An 18,872-nucleotide genomic window follows, 5' to 3' on the forward strand; every position below is an offset into this window, starting at 1 on the left:
CCAGTCCTTGAAGAATAAATACCATTTCTTTAAAAAACATAATAAGAAACCTACAACAGTCTGGTTAGATTTGGTATGTAGTTGACTGTTTTACATTACAGAAAAGACCCACAGAAAATAAAAAGTTGCATACCATACTTAACCTTACAGAGATCTTCCCAAACCTGACCCTCTGTGGAATGAGAGTCATGCTCAGATAAAGGTGACAAAAAAGGGTTCTTTGAAGAGATAACATAGAAGAACCACTTCAAGTTCAATGAGGATTTTTCTATAGATGTTTCTTCTAAAAACTCAAACCACATCAAACCCCCTTTGTCACTTTATTTTTAAGAGTGAACAATACTAATAAAATATTTGGAATCACTGCTATATATAACTATTTCTAAGACAGAGAAAGCTGTATGGAAGAAAAGTATAATACTTTTTAAATGCAGAGATCAAACTGCAAGTTAATTTTTAAATATCAATAAATAAATAATTGCAATATATAAACGATCATTTCAGGTCAGAATATGTAAAAAATGTACTTAAATTTGTTTGTGTTTACAATGTGATATTAAAGTTACGTCAAAGGACATAAAAACTTTTGGTTACTGTAAACTACAATAGACCATCCATATATATTTTGTGTTAAAAGTGTAGTTGTATTGTTACTCACCAAATGGAACAATTGACTGAAATACACTGGTTATCAAAGGATTCCCACTCAGTCTGTATTATTTCCAAGAGTTTAGTTTTGTCCTCACAAAATGGGTCCCACCAATATGCAAAGCACAACACAACTGGCCAATTCAGCTATCAACTCTTAGGTATGTTAGTGGTTCCTTTTGACATGCTAGGCCTTCTGTTCAGCTTCTGAATTCCAAAGAAATGGGGGATTTATCTTTCCAAATATAGCCAGATGTGATGGAGGAAAGAAATCTTATTGGACAATGTTCCAAGTATTTAATCTGTTTGTTTACCAAAACAAAATGAGGAAGCACTTCACTTTACAGACAGATATTAAATGGGAAATAATATGCTAACGTAACATAGCAAATTGTAATTATACGCAAATTAAACATGTACTTTCCCATTTGGGCCTAGAAGCCATTGAGTATATTATTTATCATTTCAAGGAACACTATGTAATATTTTTACCTTAAGATCACAGCTTCAAAATCATTGTAATTCTTCACTGATCTGTAATAGGGAGAAGAGAGCATCTGGCGCTTCCACTCCATGCTCAGCACTGCAAAAACTGCAAATTGCAAACAAGTAAAGATAAACCTGTCCCAAAGGAAATAATTCCAAATATTTGAATGGTAGAGCTTCTAGTGTCAGAACCATACCCTGTAAAATGTTAATCAGTAGTAGAGCATGTGAGAAATAAAAATCAAAAGCAACATAAATAGTCACAAAATAAACAATATTTGCGTTTTTACGCGTACAACTGAAAGGTTTACTTGGCTTCTTGTGGTGATGAGAAATGGTTGGCAGAATTAGATGTAAGAAACTGCTTCAAATTACTTGTTTGTTTGTTTTTTTAAATACAAATAGATCCACAGATACAGTATGCATTGTTACATTTCACTCTTCAGGTTCATAATGGTCTTACTTTTTTTTATTTTCTTTTTATAATTTCTTATGAAGCACAAGCTAACAAACATGTGGATATGTATACAGAAACCAAAACAAAAAACAATCAACTATATTGCAAAAGCCAAGATGATGTGCAAAAAAGAAGGTACACAAAACAGAAGTTAGCAAAAAGGCACATGTAGACATATAGTCATACAGTAAAATATACTATGAATATTTACAAAACACAGACAGTCAGTTTGAACATCACAGTATGTAAAATCTACTCCTTCTGTAGCTTTTCCTCTCTACAGGGTTATATTTATGCTCTCTCACTATGCCACATCTGGTTTGTTAGCTCAATATTGTACAGTATACACATGCTCCTAGTGTTCTGCTGGTCAAAGAAAAGCTTGTCCAATGTTCTAGCACAGTCCCCTCTCTTACCTGCTCTCCCTCGCTCTAGAACTTAGTGCTGTGGCTAAAACTGTCCGACATGATGATGTTCTTATAGAAATTGTCTGAGCGCACAGAGCAGTAGCCTTTGACTTTGTCCAGAACCTGGTGGACGGGAAGGATGGAAGAAGTGGAGGCTTCGGCCTCAGAAGGGCTGCACTTGGGGCCAGTCTGGTTTGAGTAGCCTGTGACTGCAAGGGCCAGAAGTAGTGAAGTGAAAGGAGAGAGAAGACAACAAAAATCAGGAAAAAAAGCCCAGAAACATCACTTTTACTGTTATATGTTTAAAAGTAACATAAAACAGTCAGCTGACTAATGTGGACATATATTCTGCACACACAGGTAATGCTGGGGGGGGGTGTGTATGATTCAATGCAGCAGTATTTGTGTCACACTATGATACTGATTAGATTTTTTTTCTTTTTTCTTCTTATTTTATTCTTATTCTTTTTTATTCTTATATTATTTTATTTTTCAACCAATACAACAGCCATAATACTAACTTCCATTACAGTCATTTCTTGCCTAACCCAAGGTTTTTACTGGCATCCTAACAATATGCACATAAAATATACACTATATTTCCAAAAATATTAGCTCGTCTACTTTCACACGAATATGTAGTTGAGTGACATCCCATTCTTAATCAATAGGGTTTAATATTATGTTGGTCCACCCTTTGCAGCTATAACAGCTTCAATTCTTCAGGTAAGGTTTTCCACAAGGATTAGGAGTGTGTTTACAGGAATTTTTTACCATTCTTTCAGAAGTGCATTTGTGAGGTCAGATACTGATGTTGGACGAGAAGTTCTGGCTTTTCTGCTCTAATGCATCCCAAAGGTGTTCTATCAGGTTGAGGTCAAGAGTCTGTGCAGGCCAGTCAAGTTCTTCCATGCCAAGTTGGCTCATCTATGTCTTTATGGACCTTGCTTTGTGCACTGGTAAACAGTCATGTTGGAACAGGAATGGGCCGTCCCCAAATTGTTTGCACAAATTTCAGAGCAAGAAATTGTCCAAAATTTCTTGGTATGTTGAAGCATTAAGAGTTCCTTTCACTGGAACTAAAGGGCTGAGCCTAACTCCTAGAAAACAACCCAACACCATAATTCCCCTTCACCCAAATTTAGTCAAACATCTCATCCATCAGATTGCCAGACAGAGAAGCATGATTTGTCACACCAGAGAAAATGTATCCACTGCTCTAGAGTGCAGTAGCGGCATGCTTTACACCACTGCATCTAATGCTTTGCATTCTGCTTAGTGTTGTAAGGCTTGGATAAAGTTGCTTGGCCATGGAAACCCACTCCATAAAGCTGTCTACACACTGTTCTTGAGATAATATGAAGGCCACAGGAAGACAGGAGGTCTGTAGTGATTGACTCTGCAGAAAGTTGACAACATCTGGACACTATATACCTCTGCATCCGCTGACCCTGCTCTGTCATTTTATGTGGCTTACCATTTTTGGCTGAGTTGCTGTCGTTCCCAACCACTTCCCCTATGTTGAAATACTACTGACAATTGACTGTGGAATATTCAGTTTCATGATTGCAGATGGCAGTTTAATACACCCGTGGCCATGGAAGTGATGGGACAACATGAATTCAATGATTTGGATGTGTGAGTAAATACTAAATAATTTGTGAGTAAATTGAGCATCATTCATACACCAGATTATGGAAGAATAACATTAAAAATATTCTGGGCAGTATCTTTAAGCTGTTTCATGAGCCCTGTCTACCCAAAGATTCACCAAAAACACACCAGCTCAGTCTTAACCTTTCTTCCATCCAATTTAGTTATGACTGCAATTATGCCATTATGAAACAGATATGTTCACACACAAATACACACACAGAAATACACACAGCACTAACTGGAAACAACAAAACAAAAGCAGAGTGTAAACCAAGCATAGGAAGTAAAACCAAAACAGAAAAAAAAAAAAAAAACCTCCTGAATTTTCTTATATTCTCAGCCTCACTGTGTTCTAGCCCTAAGATATTGTGACTTCTGGTTGTTACTACCACCACTGAAAAGGAAATGTGTGTTGATATTTTTCCCTACAACTTTATCTACAATTCACCACTTCCCATTTAAAATTATCTAAATAATTTATATCTCATAGCTTTTGGAAAATTGCTGGAATTCCCCTTTATAGACCTTTTTGAATGGCGTAATAATACCATGTTGCATACATGTATTGCTTCTCATATAACTGACACTAATTTCAACTCATGGATATTTTGATTGGTTATAAACATTCATATGTATATAAACATGATCTTTTTTCTGCTCTAAGTAAGTAATTGGCAATGGGCAGTGTCACTATACATACACTGATGTAGGCCTACTGAAGTGCTGGCTTGCGTTTCTCACTTTTTTTTTTTTTTGGCAGCATCACATCTGCAGCCAAAATACAACCTTGAAATTAAAATTAGTATCACACAGAGTGCTAGTGACATTTAGAGTGGTTAAAGGACAAATGTGTCTCTTTTTCCAGTGTCTCAGACACACAGGCTCTTTCAATTGTTCCCCAAGAGCTCAGTGGAACCTTGAACCCATTATGGCACTAAGTGTCATTACACATTTACTTTTTAAACATTTAAAATTAATGTAAAAAAGCTTTCTATATAGGAATTATAGATTTCTTACAGTGTAGCTGCTAATTAAAGAAAGGATGGTCTCAGATCAAATTAATAACACTGGAAGAGAGCAGCACTGTGCTTTGGTAGAGTCTCTGAATGTCACTCCACCATCTGGATTCAATCCATCAAATTGTTTGTGGCAATCACCAAAACATTAGTCAACAGTTAATTTCCAAACTCCACACACCTGTTATTTATTTAGCATTAACCTATGAGTTCTGAGTAGAGCTATATTGTAGATTGAATCCAGTCACTCCAAAGTGGTCAGCCACACACAATAGAGAAGCATGAACTCAAGTTAGCTTCTGTTGTTTTACCTCAGGGAGATTCTCCAAAGTACTAGTGGACATAATCTATACCACAAACATAAATAAAAACATAGGGCACCATTGGCTACATAGTAACACCTAGAAAGAGGTAACAGAGGTAACAGTTGGAAAACACAACATGTAAAACGTCCTCTGAGGTTATGTGTCATTTTGTGGTCAGAGTGTTCAACGTTTCAAATAAATTGGTCGGTCATTCGGCACAGCCAGATGTTTTTCTATTGCTTCTGTGGTCGGTCATGCAGAGGCTGTCTCTAATGGTGAGATATCAAACAAATGTTGAAGGAGAACTAATATAGTTTTTGAAAACTGGCTCAAATGGTAAATAAAATCATTCTAAAGCAAATTTTCCCAAAACAACTGGAAGTAGCCAAACGATGAATGTTGCTATCTACACTGAATGATCACTGGATTAGGAACACCTATCCACTATCCACACTCAATTTCCATTTTATCAGTCCCACTGAGCATACAGGAGCACTTTGTAGCTCTATAACTACAAATTGTTGTCCATCTGTTTCTCTGCATAATTTCTTATCCCAATTTCATCCTGCCCTTCAATGGACAGGTCCCTCACAAAATCACAACAGGGCAGGTATGATTTGGGTGGTGGGTCATTCTTAGCTCTGCAGTAACACTGAGGTGGTGGTGTGTTATCGTGTATTGTGCTGGTACGAGTGGATCAGACACAGCAGGCCCACTGGAGTTTTTAAACACTGTGTGGACTCACTGTCCACTTTGTTAGACACACCTACCTCATTGGCCCACCTTGTAGATATAAAGTCATCTGTTTATTCAAGGTTTGGGTTGGTCATGGTCTAGTCCTTCATTAGCGGACACAGGACACTGTTGGCTGAATATTTTTGGTTGGTGGACTATTCTCAGTCCAGCAGTGCGACTGAAGGGCTTTAAAAACTGCAGCAGCAATGCTGTTTGATCCACTCCTACCAACACAACACACAATATCACTCACCATGTGAGTGTCACTGCAGGGCTGAGAATGATTCACAACCCGAATCACATCTGCTCTGTTGTGGTTCTGGCTATTGAAGAGCAGGGTGAATGGTGATGAGTAGATTGACCAGAGGAGGATGGGTCACCCCTTGTGAGCCTTGGTTCCTCCCAAGGTTTCTTCCTCAGCTGGGGGAGTTTTTCCTTGCCACTGTCGCCCCTGGCTTGCTCACTTGAGGGTTTTACATTTGTCTTTACATTTCATGTCAAATCTTGTCTTACTGGAATTCTGTGAAGCTGCTTTGTGACAACATCAGTTGTGAAAAGCGCTATATAAATAAATTTGATTTGATTTGATTTGATGAGAAAGTATGAAGAGAAACAGGTAGACTACAGTCTGCAATTGTAGAACTACAAAGTGCTCCTGTATGGTCAGCGGAGCTGATAAAATAGACAATGGGTGTAGAATCAAAGTAGGGGTTCCTAATCCAGTGTTAGTTCATTGTATATGTAACAAGCTAACTCACGATCACTGTGAAACTCAAAATCATACATTGCATCACTTATTTATACTAACATATACACTGTTAAATATTCGTCACATAAATCTTACAACTGCCGCTGACAGTGAATTTTTGTCAGATAATATTTTTAATGCATTAAAACTTGTGTATGTGTAACTACAAAATGACGACACATCCTCAGACGTCTATAACAAAACCAAAACACCTCGTTGCTACGTTATTTTGCAAAGTATGAACATCAAAGATGGATTCCCAAAACGTATGTGTATTGTTGGGAGTTTATTAGAGAGTTCTGCACCATCAACTCATTTAAAAATGAGTTAAAAATTCTATAAACAACTGTTATAGTGGAGCTAACCTGCACCGCTGTGTCGTTTAGCGAAAGGGTTCAGAGTGGTCTTGGCTTTGGACGTCCAGTTGGCTGTGGTGGAACCAAAGGAGCTGGAGGACAGGGACTTCCCAAGATTGTCTGAGCTCACCTTCTTGGTGTTATTAGTGGCAGTCTTGCTCCAGTCTAGAACAACAGCCAAACATTAGAAACTAAGAGGTAAGAACTCCTAACTGTCTCAACATACTATCATATTACTTAAAATGGCATTACAATTTTTTTGTGGCTTGACCACAACATTTTACTCAATTATAATTTTACTTTAAAGAACACTACGTAATATTATCTCAGAATTAAATTGTTAAAATAGAAAACCTGCTGTGCAGTGTAGTCCTCAAGTAAAAGTCATTTTGAAATATAACATTAGCATAAACACAGAAAACAGTGAGTAGCATTAATGCTTTCCACCTAGGGACTGGACATGGGGGGAAATTTCAACTGTCTGAGGCACCACTGATATTTTGGAAGTTATTGTGTATTATTGGCAGTAAACCCCCAGAACAAAGCTTTCTGGCCTTTTACTTTTATAACTGGTGATCTGTGTTCCCTAAGGACAACAGAATGCATGAAGTGAGCTTCACCTACATAGAGTTTATGGGAACTAAATGAAAAAGACTTTCTAAAGTATATAAAAGCATTTTTTGGCATTAAATATGCATTAAAGTATGACCAAAACTAATACATTTGCTAACCATTCTATAACTTTGCATGAATGCTATGGAAGTTATAGCATATCAGTTACAACAATTACATTCAGTATGAATTCACCAATACTGAATAAAAGTGTATACAAAGTATTAAAAAAAAACAAACATACTAATAAATAGTTAAATTACACATATTTCAAAATGGCATCTAGAATTTACCTGAATTGTCAGCTAGACGGAACTTCCCGCAGCATAAGTATCTTCTCCATTGCTTCTGTACATTTTCTTTCAGCGCACAATGGAATATGAATATGAATAAACCTTTAGGATAAAAGAGATTTGAGAATAGAAATTATTGTGCATTTATAGACATGACAGAGTTAAACAGACAGACAAAAATGTTTGAGCAGTCAGTGGCACCATCATGTCCTCTAGCGAACCATGTTAGAAATTAATTACATTTAAAATAGAACATGAAATACACTGCTTCATTGCTTAATATCTTGTGTTCCTCTGTCTAACATTTATCATTCATATCCAGGGAAAACCAAAACTTCAGCAGTTCACAATTACCTTTCTTTAAAACTTTGATACATTTGCTTGTATAGCAGTATTGTGTGTATTACGCTCCTATTATACCAAGCTGATTAAAAATATAGGGCATATATATGTCCTGCATCTTTTGTAAATGTTTATAGGTTTAACAAAAGTTGCAGAAAACTAGAAAAAAATCTCATTTAATGCAATAAATATTTGTAGTTTACAACTTGTCAGAATATAAACCTTAAGTTTAAAAATGTGTAAAAATTTCAAAGATTACTTATTTGTTACTCTGTGAAATGTTACATTATTAAACGTGATTGGTTTTAGGTTTTTGCCTTTTCTAATTTCTAGTAACTATCTTATAAATAATAAGAAATGGTGCAAGGACCAGGGCTGTTTAAAACTTTAAACATTGTAAACAACTGTATTAAGAAGTTTTCCTCTTAATAACTAATATTTTTGTGCATTAGATTGCATTAATTAATGTCACAAAGCTAAATAACTCCCAGGTCTTTTATAAGCAATTTTAGAATTTCTTTTTGGTGAAATATATTACACTGTCATATTCTGCTGCTGTACCTTGTAAAGAATTGAAGATGGAGAAGAGATACATGAAGGCCAGGTTGACTGGGCCCCAGGCGAAAAAAGCGAAGCCCCACGTCATGCCCAGGAGGAAGGTGAGGCTGACCACACTGCGCAGGTTACGCAGCACTTCCTCCCTCAGGGTGCGATTTGTGCGCTTTCCATTTCTACCGCAGATCTGCATCATCACCACGATGAACATGGCAACATTCATGAGGAAGATGACAGAGAAGTAGACCACGCACGTCACATAGAAGACCACCTTGTTGCGGATCCAGCAGCTTTAGAATACAATAAAAGAGGTGGGTTTATCCATGCGTTTACTCAAACGATAATAATAATAATGTGTCTAAAAACATAATAACTTTTTCAGAGAAGGATTAAAGGAGCAATCAGTCATTGTTTTCCAATTAATTTTATTCAAGTTATAAAACTATATGTTATGTATCGATTTAATTCTTGATGTCATATGAGTGGTACTTTAAATTAAAAAAATAATAATTAAAAAAAGAAAAATAAACAAAAAACATTTTGCTTCTTGGATATTTAAGATTAAGTTACATAAGAACCCAAATTTTAAAAGGATCTTACAAATCTGACGAGCCTTGGCCATATTCCATCTTCCCATAGAAATCTTTGTCCACAGCCACTACAATGCCTACAATCACAGCAGGAAGGCCTACACAAACAGTTAAAATTGGTTAGACATTAGAGGGATCACAGTTGTTTACAATGTTTATTGATGTGTGAGAAAGCGTTAACATTGTTATTTAAAGAAACACTTTTTTCTTTAAGAAAGATTTTGTATTTTTGCTCCTGGGCTCCCCCTACAGTTGCAGAATGTAATGCATGTTTACAGCGCTGTTATTAAATCAAGGGAAGGCTGTTATTAAATCACTCCTCTAAAAGTTACATAGCACCGTTTCTGCAGTGCTGAGCCCAGAGTATCAACAAAATTTTCTGAATTTAAAATAAAGTGTGCATGATATTCAACTCCTTAAATAAACATTAATTGTAAATTAAATTCCAAAAATCAATAAAACATCATTTGACAAATCTTTGGCAAACCTGCACCATGTACGCACCCCATCCAACAATGCAGAACTTGAGGATGTATCTGCGAATGTAGGTGTTGAAGACCTTGACCAGTGCAATGTACATGTGGATGGACTCAAGACCCATCCAGGTGAAAGAAGTGAGCAGGAAGAAGTGCAGAAAGATGGCCACAGCCACACATAATCCTTGCATTTTGTAGGAGGCCAGCCAGCTGTCCAGCAGGAACACCATGTTGAGGAAGAGCAGGGATGTGCTCAGATTCATCAGGATCTTCGAGGGGTAGTCCCGCCGCAATTTTCTATAAATTCAGCAGCAGACTGGTCATGAGTTACAAGTTTTCCATTCTTTGGACCTTGGACAGAGCTATCTGTCCAATCTAGACATAAAATATGATGTTTGATAAAGCTGTTGGATTTCTTGATGTGATAATTTTTCTATAAACTAAAGATATGACTTCAAATACAGATCCTTATGAAAGCTAGGGGTAAGAAATAATAATGTTGTACAGTCTACAGGTCATGCTGAGTTCCCTTAAGATTTATACATGAAAGGAAGCCTCTGGCTATGCTCACAACAGCCCAGTAATGCCTCCAGTAATGCATAAGATTACACTGTTACATTCAAATTGAATAACATTTATATGACAGAAAGTGTAAAAACTCACTCAAAGGCAATGTAAGTCAGGATTGTCACTGCTGAGAAGATGGCAGAGATGCCACAGCCAATGTATGTGATAAAGCTGAGAATCTTGGTGTTCTCCTCATCAATCTGTGCTGCAGCTCCGGAAATGTCCTACATGACATTACAGATATTACCTTTACATTACATTACATTTACATTTCTAATAAGATACTAACACTGAAACCTCTGAAGTAAAGGTTAATTTTTGGTTTTCATGTTTTCTATTACTATATAAAACAAGTGTAATGTCTTTTTGAGGGATGTTCGGCATTAGTTCCTCAGTGTGTACACAATCAAAACATAATTCAATATATTTATTCATATTTATTCATGATTCTACACAGAATCATTGGGCGCAAGGTAGGAACACAGCCAAGAGGGGGTGTCATTCCTTCACAGGGCCACACACACACACACACACACACACACACACACACACACAAACACACACACACACATATATTTCATTCACACCTATGGACACGCTACGTGGACAAAGGGAGAACACACCAAACTCCTCAGAGACACCCGAAGCAGGACTTGAACCCAGTGACTGTGACACTACCTGCTGCGCCACCGTGCTACTCCAATATGATTGCAAGTGGTTAAATAAACCAGCATATAATATGCTGGCATAAAATTAAATGTTGACATGGTCTTGAATATACATGTTAAATGGCAAGATAAAACTGAAAAGGGCAAAAATGTGAACTGATTGGAGCTCATCACACTAAAGAAAGGTACATTTTCATGTTTAATATATCTTTGCAGATTTATTTTTGTTTAAATGTAAGAAATATATTTGTGGAATTGGAATTATATGTGGAATTGATTAGAATTAAGTACATTTAACAATAGACCAAACCTATGCAATGCTACAAGTTCAGACATAAAAACGATATATCTCACCATCAGAACGCCAAAATGTGTCAGGTGGTTACACAGGCAAATTGTTCTGTTGCTATTGGAGTCACGGCTGACTTCACAGCCCTCACTATTCCAGCCTCCACTGCCATCTGTCGGACATACACCAGCATTTAACATGTTTATGGAAATATTCTACACATCATTAATTAAAAACTGAAAGTAAACTGTGTTCACTGGCAGACTTACTTTGGAGGGTAAAATCCCAAAACACACAACGTGGCTGTGGATTCCACTGAAAGAAAAAATGAAGTTTCATCGCAGGTTGTTGTTATTAAGTTGCTAACTTAATAATGAAAGAAAAATAGAGCAAGATTAGCAGTAGTTACTCTGTGGGAAATGTTCAAATATTCACCAGAACAGAATCAGTGAACACATTAAGTGAATACATTCATGTCTTAACACATCAGTGTAAAGACAGATTAAATATAGATAAAAATGAACACTAATTATTGCTGCATAATTGAACAAGAAAGCAAGTCATTTTTGGTTTCACAAATAAGGTAAAACTGATTTTACCTTGAAGATTTTTTTTTTTAGATTCAATCTGTATTCTTTTTACAAGCATAATAAAAACACATTCCTAATGAAACACACATGCGCAAAAATGTCTAGCCACTTTTGCATGATTATATTTTTAGAAGTGGGTATATAGTCTTACTACCAAATCCTAAATTGGCATTGCCACCCATTTGTGCTTCATCAAATCCCTTCTAGTATTAATAAGAATGCACAGTCCACTGAGTGAAGGAGAAAGACTACTTACTTTGAATCAATTCTAAAACTAAACAGAGTGAATGTGCTGTAGTTGGAGTAATACCTGATATTCCAGATGGGAGATCTCTATTTCAACAGGATCTTTCAGATTATTGATGGAGAAGTTGCCTACGCTGCTGGCCACCACATAACTGTTCAAGGACAGGCCATTACTTTGCTGGTCCTAAAGAAGAAAAATAAAATATGTGTGTTGTTTTATACTGCTTTCAATATATTTGTTAAGAAGACAATTCATAAAATATATTCCCTCAAAGAAAATGTCCGTGAATTCTAAGAAGAATTTACAATTCAAGCTCTTCTTCAGTATGCTGCAATATTCAGACTGTAAAATTGCTGGGAGTTCACTCTTTTGTAAGATAGGTGAGGAGGGCATCACACATTTGTTAGACATTAATTCATATTAAATTATGTTTAGGTGCACTTATATTAATGTATAGAATGACTATAAATAGACAGTATTTTCCACTTTATAAAGCAATGATTTTAGTGAGTTGTTTCACGCCTTATGTGGCAGATACAATGACATAAAAAAATAAAACATTTTTTGAAAGAAGTGCTTGCTCTGTTTTTAAATCGTTATGAGTAATTAATGAAAACTTAATTAATGTGTTTGTTATTGATAGCTGTGTAAATATTCTATTTGTTAAGCCTTTAAAAAGCTGACCCCGGGGGGGTTAGTTTTGTTCAATTAGATTTATTTTAACTCAGGAATCCATTACTGTACCATTACTGATCCAAAATGCTGTAGAAAAAGACATTGGAATTTGCACTCATTAAACTGTATATGCAGAAGTGTCAACGATATTTATGTACATTATATAACCCAAGATACATTTTATTCTCTAAAAATCAGGTAGCATATTAAAGGAAGAAACACTGCTAAGGCTCACCTGGAATAGCCCTGTCTTGCTGAAGAACATGAAATTAATTCTGGAGATGGTCTCGATATCATTATAGCTCAGGTTATGTAACAAAGTGGCGGGCAGTGTAACAGCAGCTAAGGTATTCTGGACCTCTGCCTCAAAATTTACCTAAAGAGAGACGTGCAGAAAAATGCAATACGTCAATCCAATGTCTGATGATTGTTAACCAGTTTACAATGGCAAAATCCTCCACATATACCATGCATTTAAAAACCTATAGTACATTTATTAATTCAGGAATACAACTGAAAGACAGGGTGGCATGGTGGCGCAGCAGGTAGTGTCGCAGTCACACAGCTCCAGGGACCTGGAGGTTGTGGGTTCCATTCCTGCTCCAGGTGACTGTCTGTGAGGAGTTGGTGTGTTCTCCCTGTGTCTGCGTGGGTTTGCTCCGGTTTCCTCCCACAGTCCAAAAACACACATTGCAGGTGGATTGGCGACTCAAAAAGTGTCCGTAGGTGTGAGCCCAAAGGTTCATTACACAAAGTGTCATTGAATCGTTCTCACTAGTGACACCTGCTGTGCCAAGGAATTTATTACAGACTGAATTAAACCTGGAATGTATAAAATAAACTTTTTTGCCAATCTGTCTCAATGAATATAAAAATGTGTGTTTTCATGGAATTATTACTAGCTGAGTGTTGTGATGGTGAACACCCAAAATAAATACATCAATGATGTACACTGACACTGAATGCAAGAGTGCTTATTGAACAAGGAGTGCGCGAGTGCTCATGGAACTGGGAGTTAAGGACAGTAAACTGCAACAGAGCAGCATGGGGAAAGGGACAAATATAATTTATTGATTCTTATTAAAAAAAACAACAACTAGCCTACACCATAATAATAATAATAATAATAATAATAATAATAAAGACAATAATTAAGATGTAAAATATATGTATAATGCTAAGTAACACAAGTCAAGTAGCCTACTAAACACTAACTTAATAATATAATATAGTCTAATGCAATATTATAATAATAATAGTTGATATAACATATTATATAGTAACTGCACTTTAACCGCTAACTCTGACACTTAACCAACGTACACTCCAATAGCCTACCTCTCAACAACACCCAACGCCAACTCAAAACCCACAAAGGGCTCAAACCCTCTTTATACGGTAGCGACACTCAAAATGAAACGATTACATGTCCCACAGAATCCAAGGCCTCGTTTGCCATCAGTCACATGTTTTTTAAGGTAACGATACAATTAATCTGGCACAGCTCTTTTTTGTTCAAAACAGGCTCTGATTAAAATCTTGATAAAACAGTCTTGCTTAAAATGTCACATCACTAGATTGCGGTGCTATGAGGGTATTGCGAGTTGTGTAACTAGATTTACATTACAGATATATGCAATTAATTTATGGCTAGACACAATTCTAAATTAAGATATGTCTAATTATATTTTGACTAGGTGAAATAACAATTTGAGATATCTTTAATTACACTTTGACTAGTGTAAATTACGTCAAATTTACAATTGAGTTCAATGGAAGCTCCAATTCACGATATCTGAAATTAATTATTGACTATCTTAAACTTACATTTCAGATATCTTCAATTAATTTATGACTAGTCAAAAAGTAAATTCATAATTCCATTTAAAGATACCTTAAATTCCCTCTATATTAAATATATTTTGAGATATCTAAAACTATATTGTAGATATCTGAAATTAAATTCTTGAATGAAAGTAATGACTAGTCAAAACTAAGTTAGAATTATATTTTTGACTAGTCACAATTCCTTTTAACATATCTTCAAAATAAATTACAGATATATTCAACTTATTCGCCTTTTGTATATCTGATATCTTAAATGATAATTCTGACTAGGATAGATATGGACTAGTCAAAATGTAGATGAATACATAGCACATTTTTGCGCCATGTAAAAGTTGCCAGGTGTATGGCAAGCCATTTTAACATTAAATAGCTTTCATCTGACTATCTTTAATTAAATACTGAATATCTACAAGTTTTTATTAGTTTTGACTAGTGACAATTATATTTTGATCAGTCAGAATCACAATTTAAGATATCTGTATTTACAAACTGACTAGTAAGAAGAGTGATTTAATATATCTACAGTTATGTTTTGACTACTCAAAATGTCTTAAGATATCTCTAATGATGTCATCAAATTCATCATCTGATGAGTCATAAATCCTGAATTAGTATTAAAGATATCTCAAATTCAAATTCGAACAGTCAAAAATTTTCATATATCTGAATTGTAGTCATTGCGTGTATTAGTCCCCACATGTGCCTCAACAGTTGCAGGTGTGTTAATTTGAACCAATTTTGGGCTAATTTCTCTGTAAAGTCGCTTATATCTTAATAACACCAGCCAATGCTCCATCAATGAGAAATGTTCATACGTTTATTTACATGTCAGGGACTGGGGAAAATACAGAAAAAATCTACAATGCTGAAGTTGGCTTCTTATTCGTCAGCTTCTTATTCAGATATTCTGTTCCACATTAAATGGTGCAGTAATTGCATTCTGTCGCCAATAGATGGCAACATATGAGCATAACTGTTACATGGTGCTAAAATGGGCTATGTAAGTCAGCTATATTTTGACTAGTTAGAATAATAATTTAAGATATCTACAATCACATTCTGACTAGTCAGAATTATCATTAGTATATCAGAAGTACAAAAGGCGAATAAGTTCAAAATATCTGATATTTATTTGAATATATCTTACAAGCAATTTTGACTGGTCAAAAACACAATTTTGGATATTTCTAACTTAGTTTTGACTCATCACCGCAATATCGTGAGCCAGAGGGCTTGGGACCAGGCAACACACCACGTGCGAGTAGCTGCAGTTTCCAGGTGGCAGTTAAGATCTCTACCTGGAGAAGTGTGAGTATGCAGCTCTTTTGGTGTTTACAAGTAGTGGTGTGCTACTCCTAGGGGATTACAAGGCATTGTGCCTGCGTACTGCTGATCTATTGCTGTAATATGATGCAGTTTTAGCCCCGAATTTAAGACGACAGTCATGTCTCAGATTAATTAATCCAAACAAATCACTGCCAAACCAATGGCATTTGTACAGTACATTTTGTGGGACATTCATAGTTTTTTCCCTAATTATTTATTTACCCATTCATGTCCACATTTAAGATGACTCACTAAAACTAGAATTTATTTTTAGGTTCATTTGATCAAATATTAAATTTCAACCCTATCTGCTTGAATAGCAATATCATAACAGATATATTTCACCACTTAGTCGTACTCCTGTGTGTCTCTTTACTTCATAACAAGCATAAAACTTTGTGAGTGCTTTACTTATATCTCTGAATTTCCAGTTCCACCTTAAATAACATTCTAGTGCCTGTGGCTACCACAGCATTTAATGTGGAATTGGAAGTTTTGGTGAAAAAAAAAAAATAATAATAAGCAGCTGAATATCACACCGAGTTAGAAGTGGGTGATAATTTTGATGGCACGATGATCTAAATTAAACGTGTTAAGTTCAGCAGCACTTTATCACTACAGACTGGCAGCAGAGCACAGCTGAAGCACTGCTCTTGTGTGTTCTGATGACATATCAGTCTCTTAAAGGGTTGCCCTGTTTTGTAGGGGAAGATTTTAGCCACAGTAGCTGCGTTCCAAAGCCTAGGCTGCAGCCAAGGTAGGATGTGTCCTCAGTAGGACTTTCGTATGAAGACTACTTCTTAGTAACTTCAAACTTAAACAATGAAATTTCAACTTTAAACCTTTACATTTCAACTGGGATTAAAAATAAAGTCCTACTAAACATATGCTTTCTATGGTACAGTAAAATGCCAATAAGCTTTTTGAATAAATATAGTATAAAGACAAGTAGTATTTTAAACAAACCCTGAAGGTCTGTTTGTCGCCATGTCTTGTTTATATATTTTCCAATGCACCGTACGTGCACAGAAAATTGTGGGTAACTGTGAGATAACAGTTGAAAATGAGTGGTAGGGGTAAAATTTTAAAATTGGATCCATCCTTGGACTGCACAATGAGTAAGTAGCAATAGCATGATATAAACCTAAAAAAAAAACCCAAACAAACAAAAACAAAAACCCCAAATGACATCTATGCAGTTACAATATTTTTACCATGTTTAATTTGGGCACAGTAAACATTCTTAATTAATTCTCTTCGTTCTGAAGATCTAACCTGCTCAGTCAGCTCACTCTCCAGCAGACATCTTTGCCAGCAGTTTTTATGACTCGAGCAAAAAGTAGGACCATATGGTTTGGATCAGTAAGTAGAAAGCAGAAAACAACTGCTCTTTTGGAGCTTGTGAGTGTAATGCTTAGCAATATTTCGTCATAAACTAAGAAGCATACGTGTATAACAAAGGGGGGAGTGGAATCATAAATGATTGAACAGCTAATATGCTTTCCAGTTAAAATTGATGTAAAAATCAGGAGTCTCCAGAGACTGTTAAGGTGAGGAAGGAAATGGAGCAAAGATGATGACAGCTCTTTTATAGGTTATGTGTTTTTAGGTAACATGCAGGCGGTGAGTTCAGTATGTCAAACTAAATAAAATCAGGAGAAACACAATTGAGAGGGAAAAAAAACACTTTGAAACAGAATAAGCATGCAAAGTAAGCCAATGTGTTCTATTTTTGATGGCTCAGTAAAACAAGGTTTTTCACTTTTTCCTAGTCACCTTGAGGCTAGGCAAATTTACTCTATCCATCTGCAAACTTTCCTTGGCTCTTTACCCACTGGCTTAATCTCTGGACAATGGGCACAGCTCTACATACCACTTCTCTGTGCTGTGGAAGAAGTGTTTCAGATCCACTGTAAAGGTTTCTGTACTCCAAATTTAAACTTTTTCTTTTTCCTAATGGGACACACAATTATTTGGGAAGCCCATGTGAAGAAGAATATTCAACTTATTGATTCAAATGTCTTCTATATTTTCTTATTAATAAAGAATATGGCATCAACAGTATTGTTGAACATTGTTCCAAAATCCTCACTATTAATACCATTCCTGACAAATCTGTCTCTACATATCCTTTTCAATATTTTCTTAAAATTGTTTTAAATCTTAAAATGGATTTAAACCAGAAAAAAATAATCACTAAATATGGCAGCACAGTGGCAAACGTTGGTAGGTGGATTGGTGACTCAAAAAGTGTCTGTAAGTGTGAATGTGTGTGTTGCCCTGTGAAGGGCTGGTGCACCCTTCAGGGTGTGTTCCTGTCTTGCCCCTAATGATTCTGGGTAGGCTATGGACCCACCATGACCCCAAACTGGATAATGAATGAATGAATGCATGAACTCACTAAATACACCATAGCTTGGAAAAAGCATGGCGTATGGTTAAGAGGTGCTATCTACACAACTAAACACACAAACACACAACATATAAAGAGAGGTACCTGTGGGTCTGTGGTGTTGGGTTGAATAAAGGCACTAAAACTGGTTCCACTAAAAGTGCTGGCATTGAGGGCTGAGATGCCCACTGCCAGGTTCTTGGAGGTGATGGTCAGGGAAGGACCATCAAATTCAATCTTCTGCACCAGCTCATCCATGGTTTTCAGAGCACTGCATGAGGATACAGAATATTGGAACAAATCTCACTGGTCATTCAATGACACACACACACACACAAAAAAAAACATTGTGTTCTACTTTTTAACATATTCTTTTTCTAAATATATAACACCCAACATTAACTACCAAAGCAAAAATCATAACCATTTTGTAGACTTCACTAGATTCCATTCTGAATATGTTCATTTAAAAACTATTGCAGTGCATCCAACAAAATGTATATATATATATATATATAAATTGTGGATCTAAAGCCCTGTGAAGGACTGGCGCCCCCTCCAGGGTGTAATCCTGCCTTGCGCCCAATG

General features: G+C 36.0%; 1 protein-coding gene across 1 annotated transcript in view; it reads right to left on the minus strand.

The window, feature by feature from the left end:
* Positions 1–529: 529 nt before the first annotated feature.
* Positions 530–18,872, minus strand: part of adgrg6 (adhesion G protein-coupled receptor G6) — a 79,627-nt gene continuing 61,284 nt past the window's right edge. The window contains exons 20-32 of the mRNA XM_066676832.1: positions 18,390–18,555; positions 12,954–13,094; positions 12,788–12,805; positions 12,107–12,226; positions 11,476–11,521; positions 11,272–11,378; positions 10,346–10,473; positions 9,711–9,979; positions 9,217–9,304; positions 8,623–8,906; positions 7,720–7,821; positions 6,824–6,979; positions 530–2,207 (exon numbers count right to left, since the gene is read on the minus strand). Coding sequence (XP_066532929.1) covers positions 2,023–2,207; positions 6,824–6,979; positions 7,720–7,821; positions 8,623–8,906; positions 9,217–9,304; positions 9,711–9,979; positions 10,346–10,473; positions 11,272–11,378; positions 11,476–11,521; positions 12,107–12,226; positions 12,788–12,805; positions 12,954–13,094; positions 18,390–18,555 — 1,810 coding nt within the window. The 3' untranslated portion in view covers positions 530–2,022. The remainder of the gene's footprint in view (positions 2,208–6,823; positions 6,980–7,719; positions 7,822–8,622; positions 8,907–9,216; positions 9,305–9,710; positions 9,980–10,345; positions 10,474–11,271; positions 11,379–11,475; positions 11,522–12,106; positions 12,227–12,787; positions 12,806–12,953; positions 13,095–18,389; positions 18,556–18,872) is intronic.

This window comes from Hoplias malabaricus, chromosome 7, assembly GCF_029633855.1.
Source record: "Hoplias malabaricus isolate fHopMal1 chromosome 7, fHopMal1.hap1, whole genome shotgun sequence".
NCBI lineage: Eukaryota > Metazoa > Chordata > Actinopteri > Characiformes > Erythrinidae > Hoplias > Hoplias malabaricus.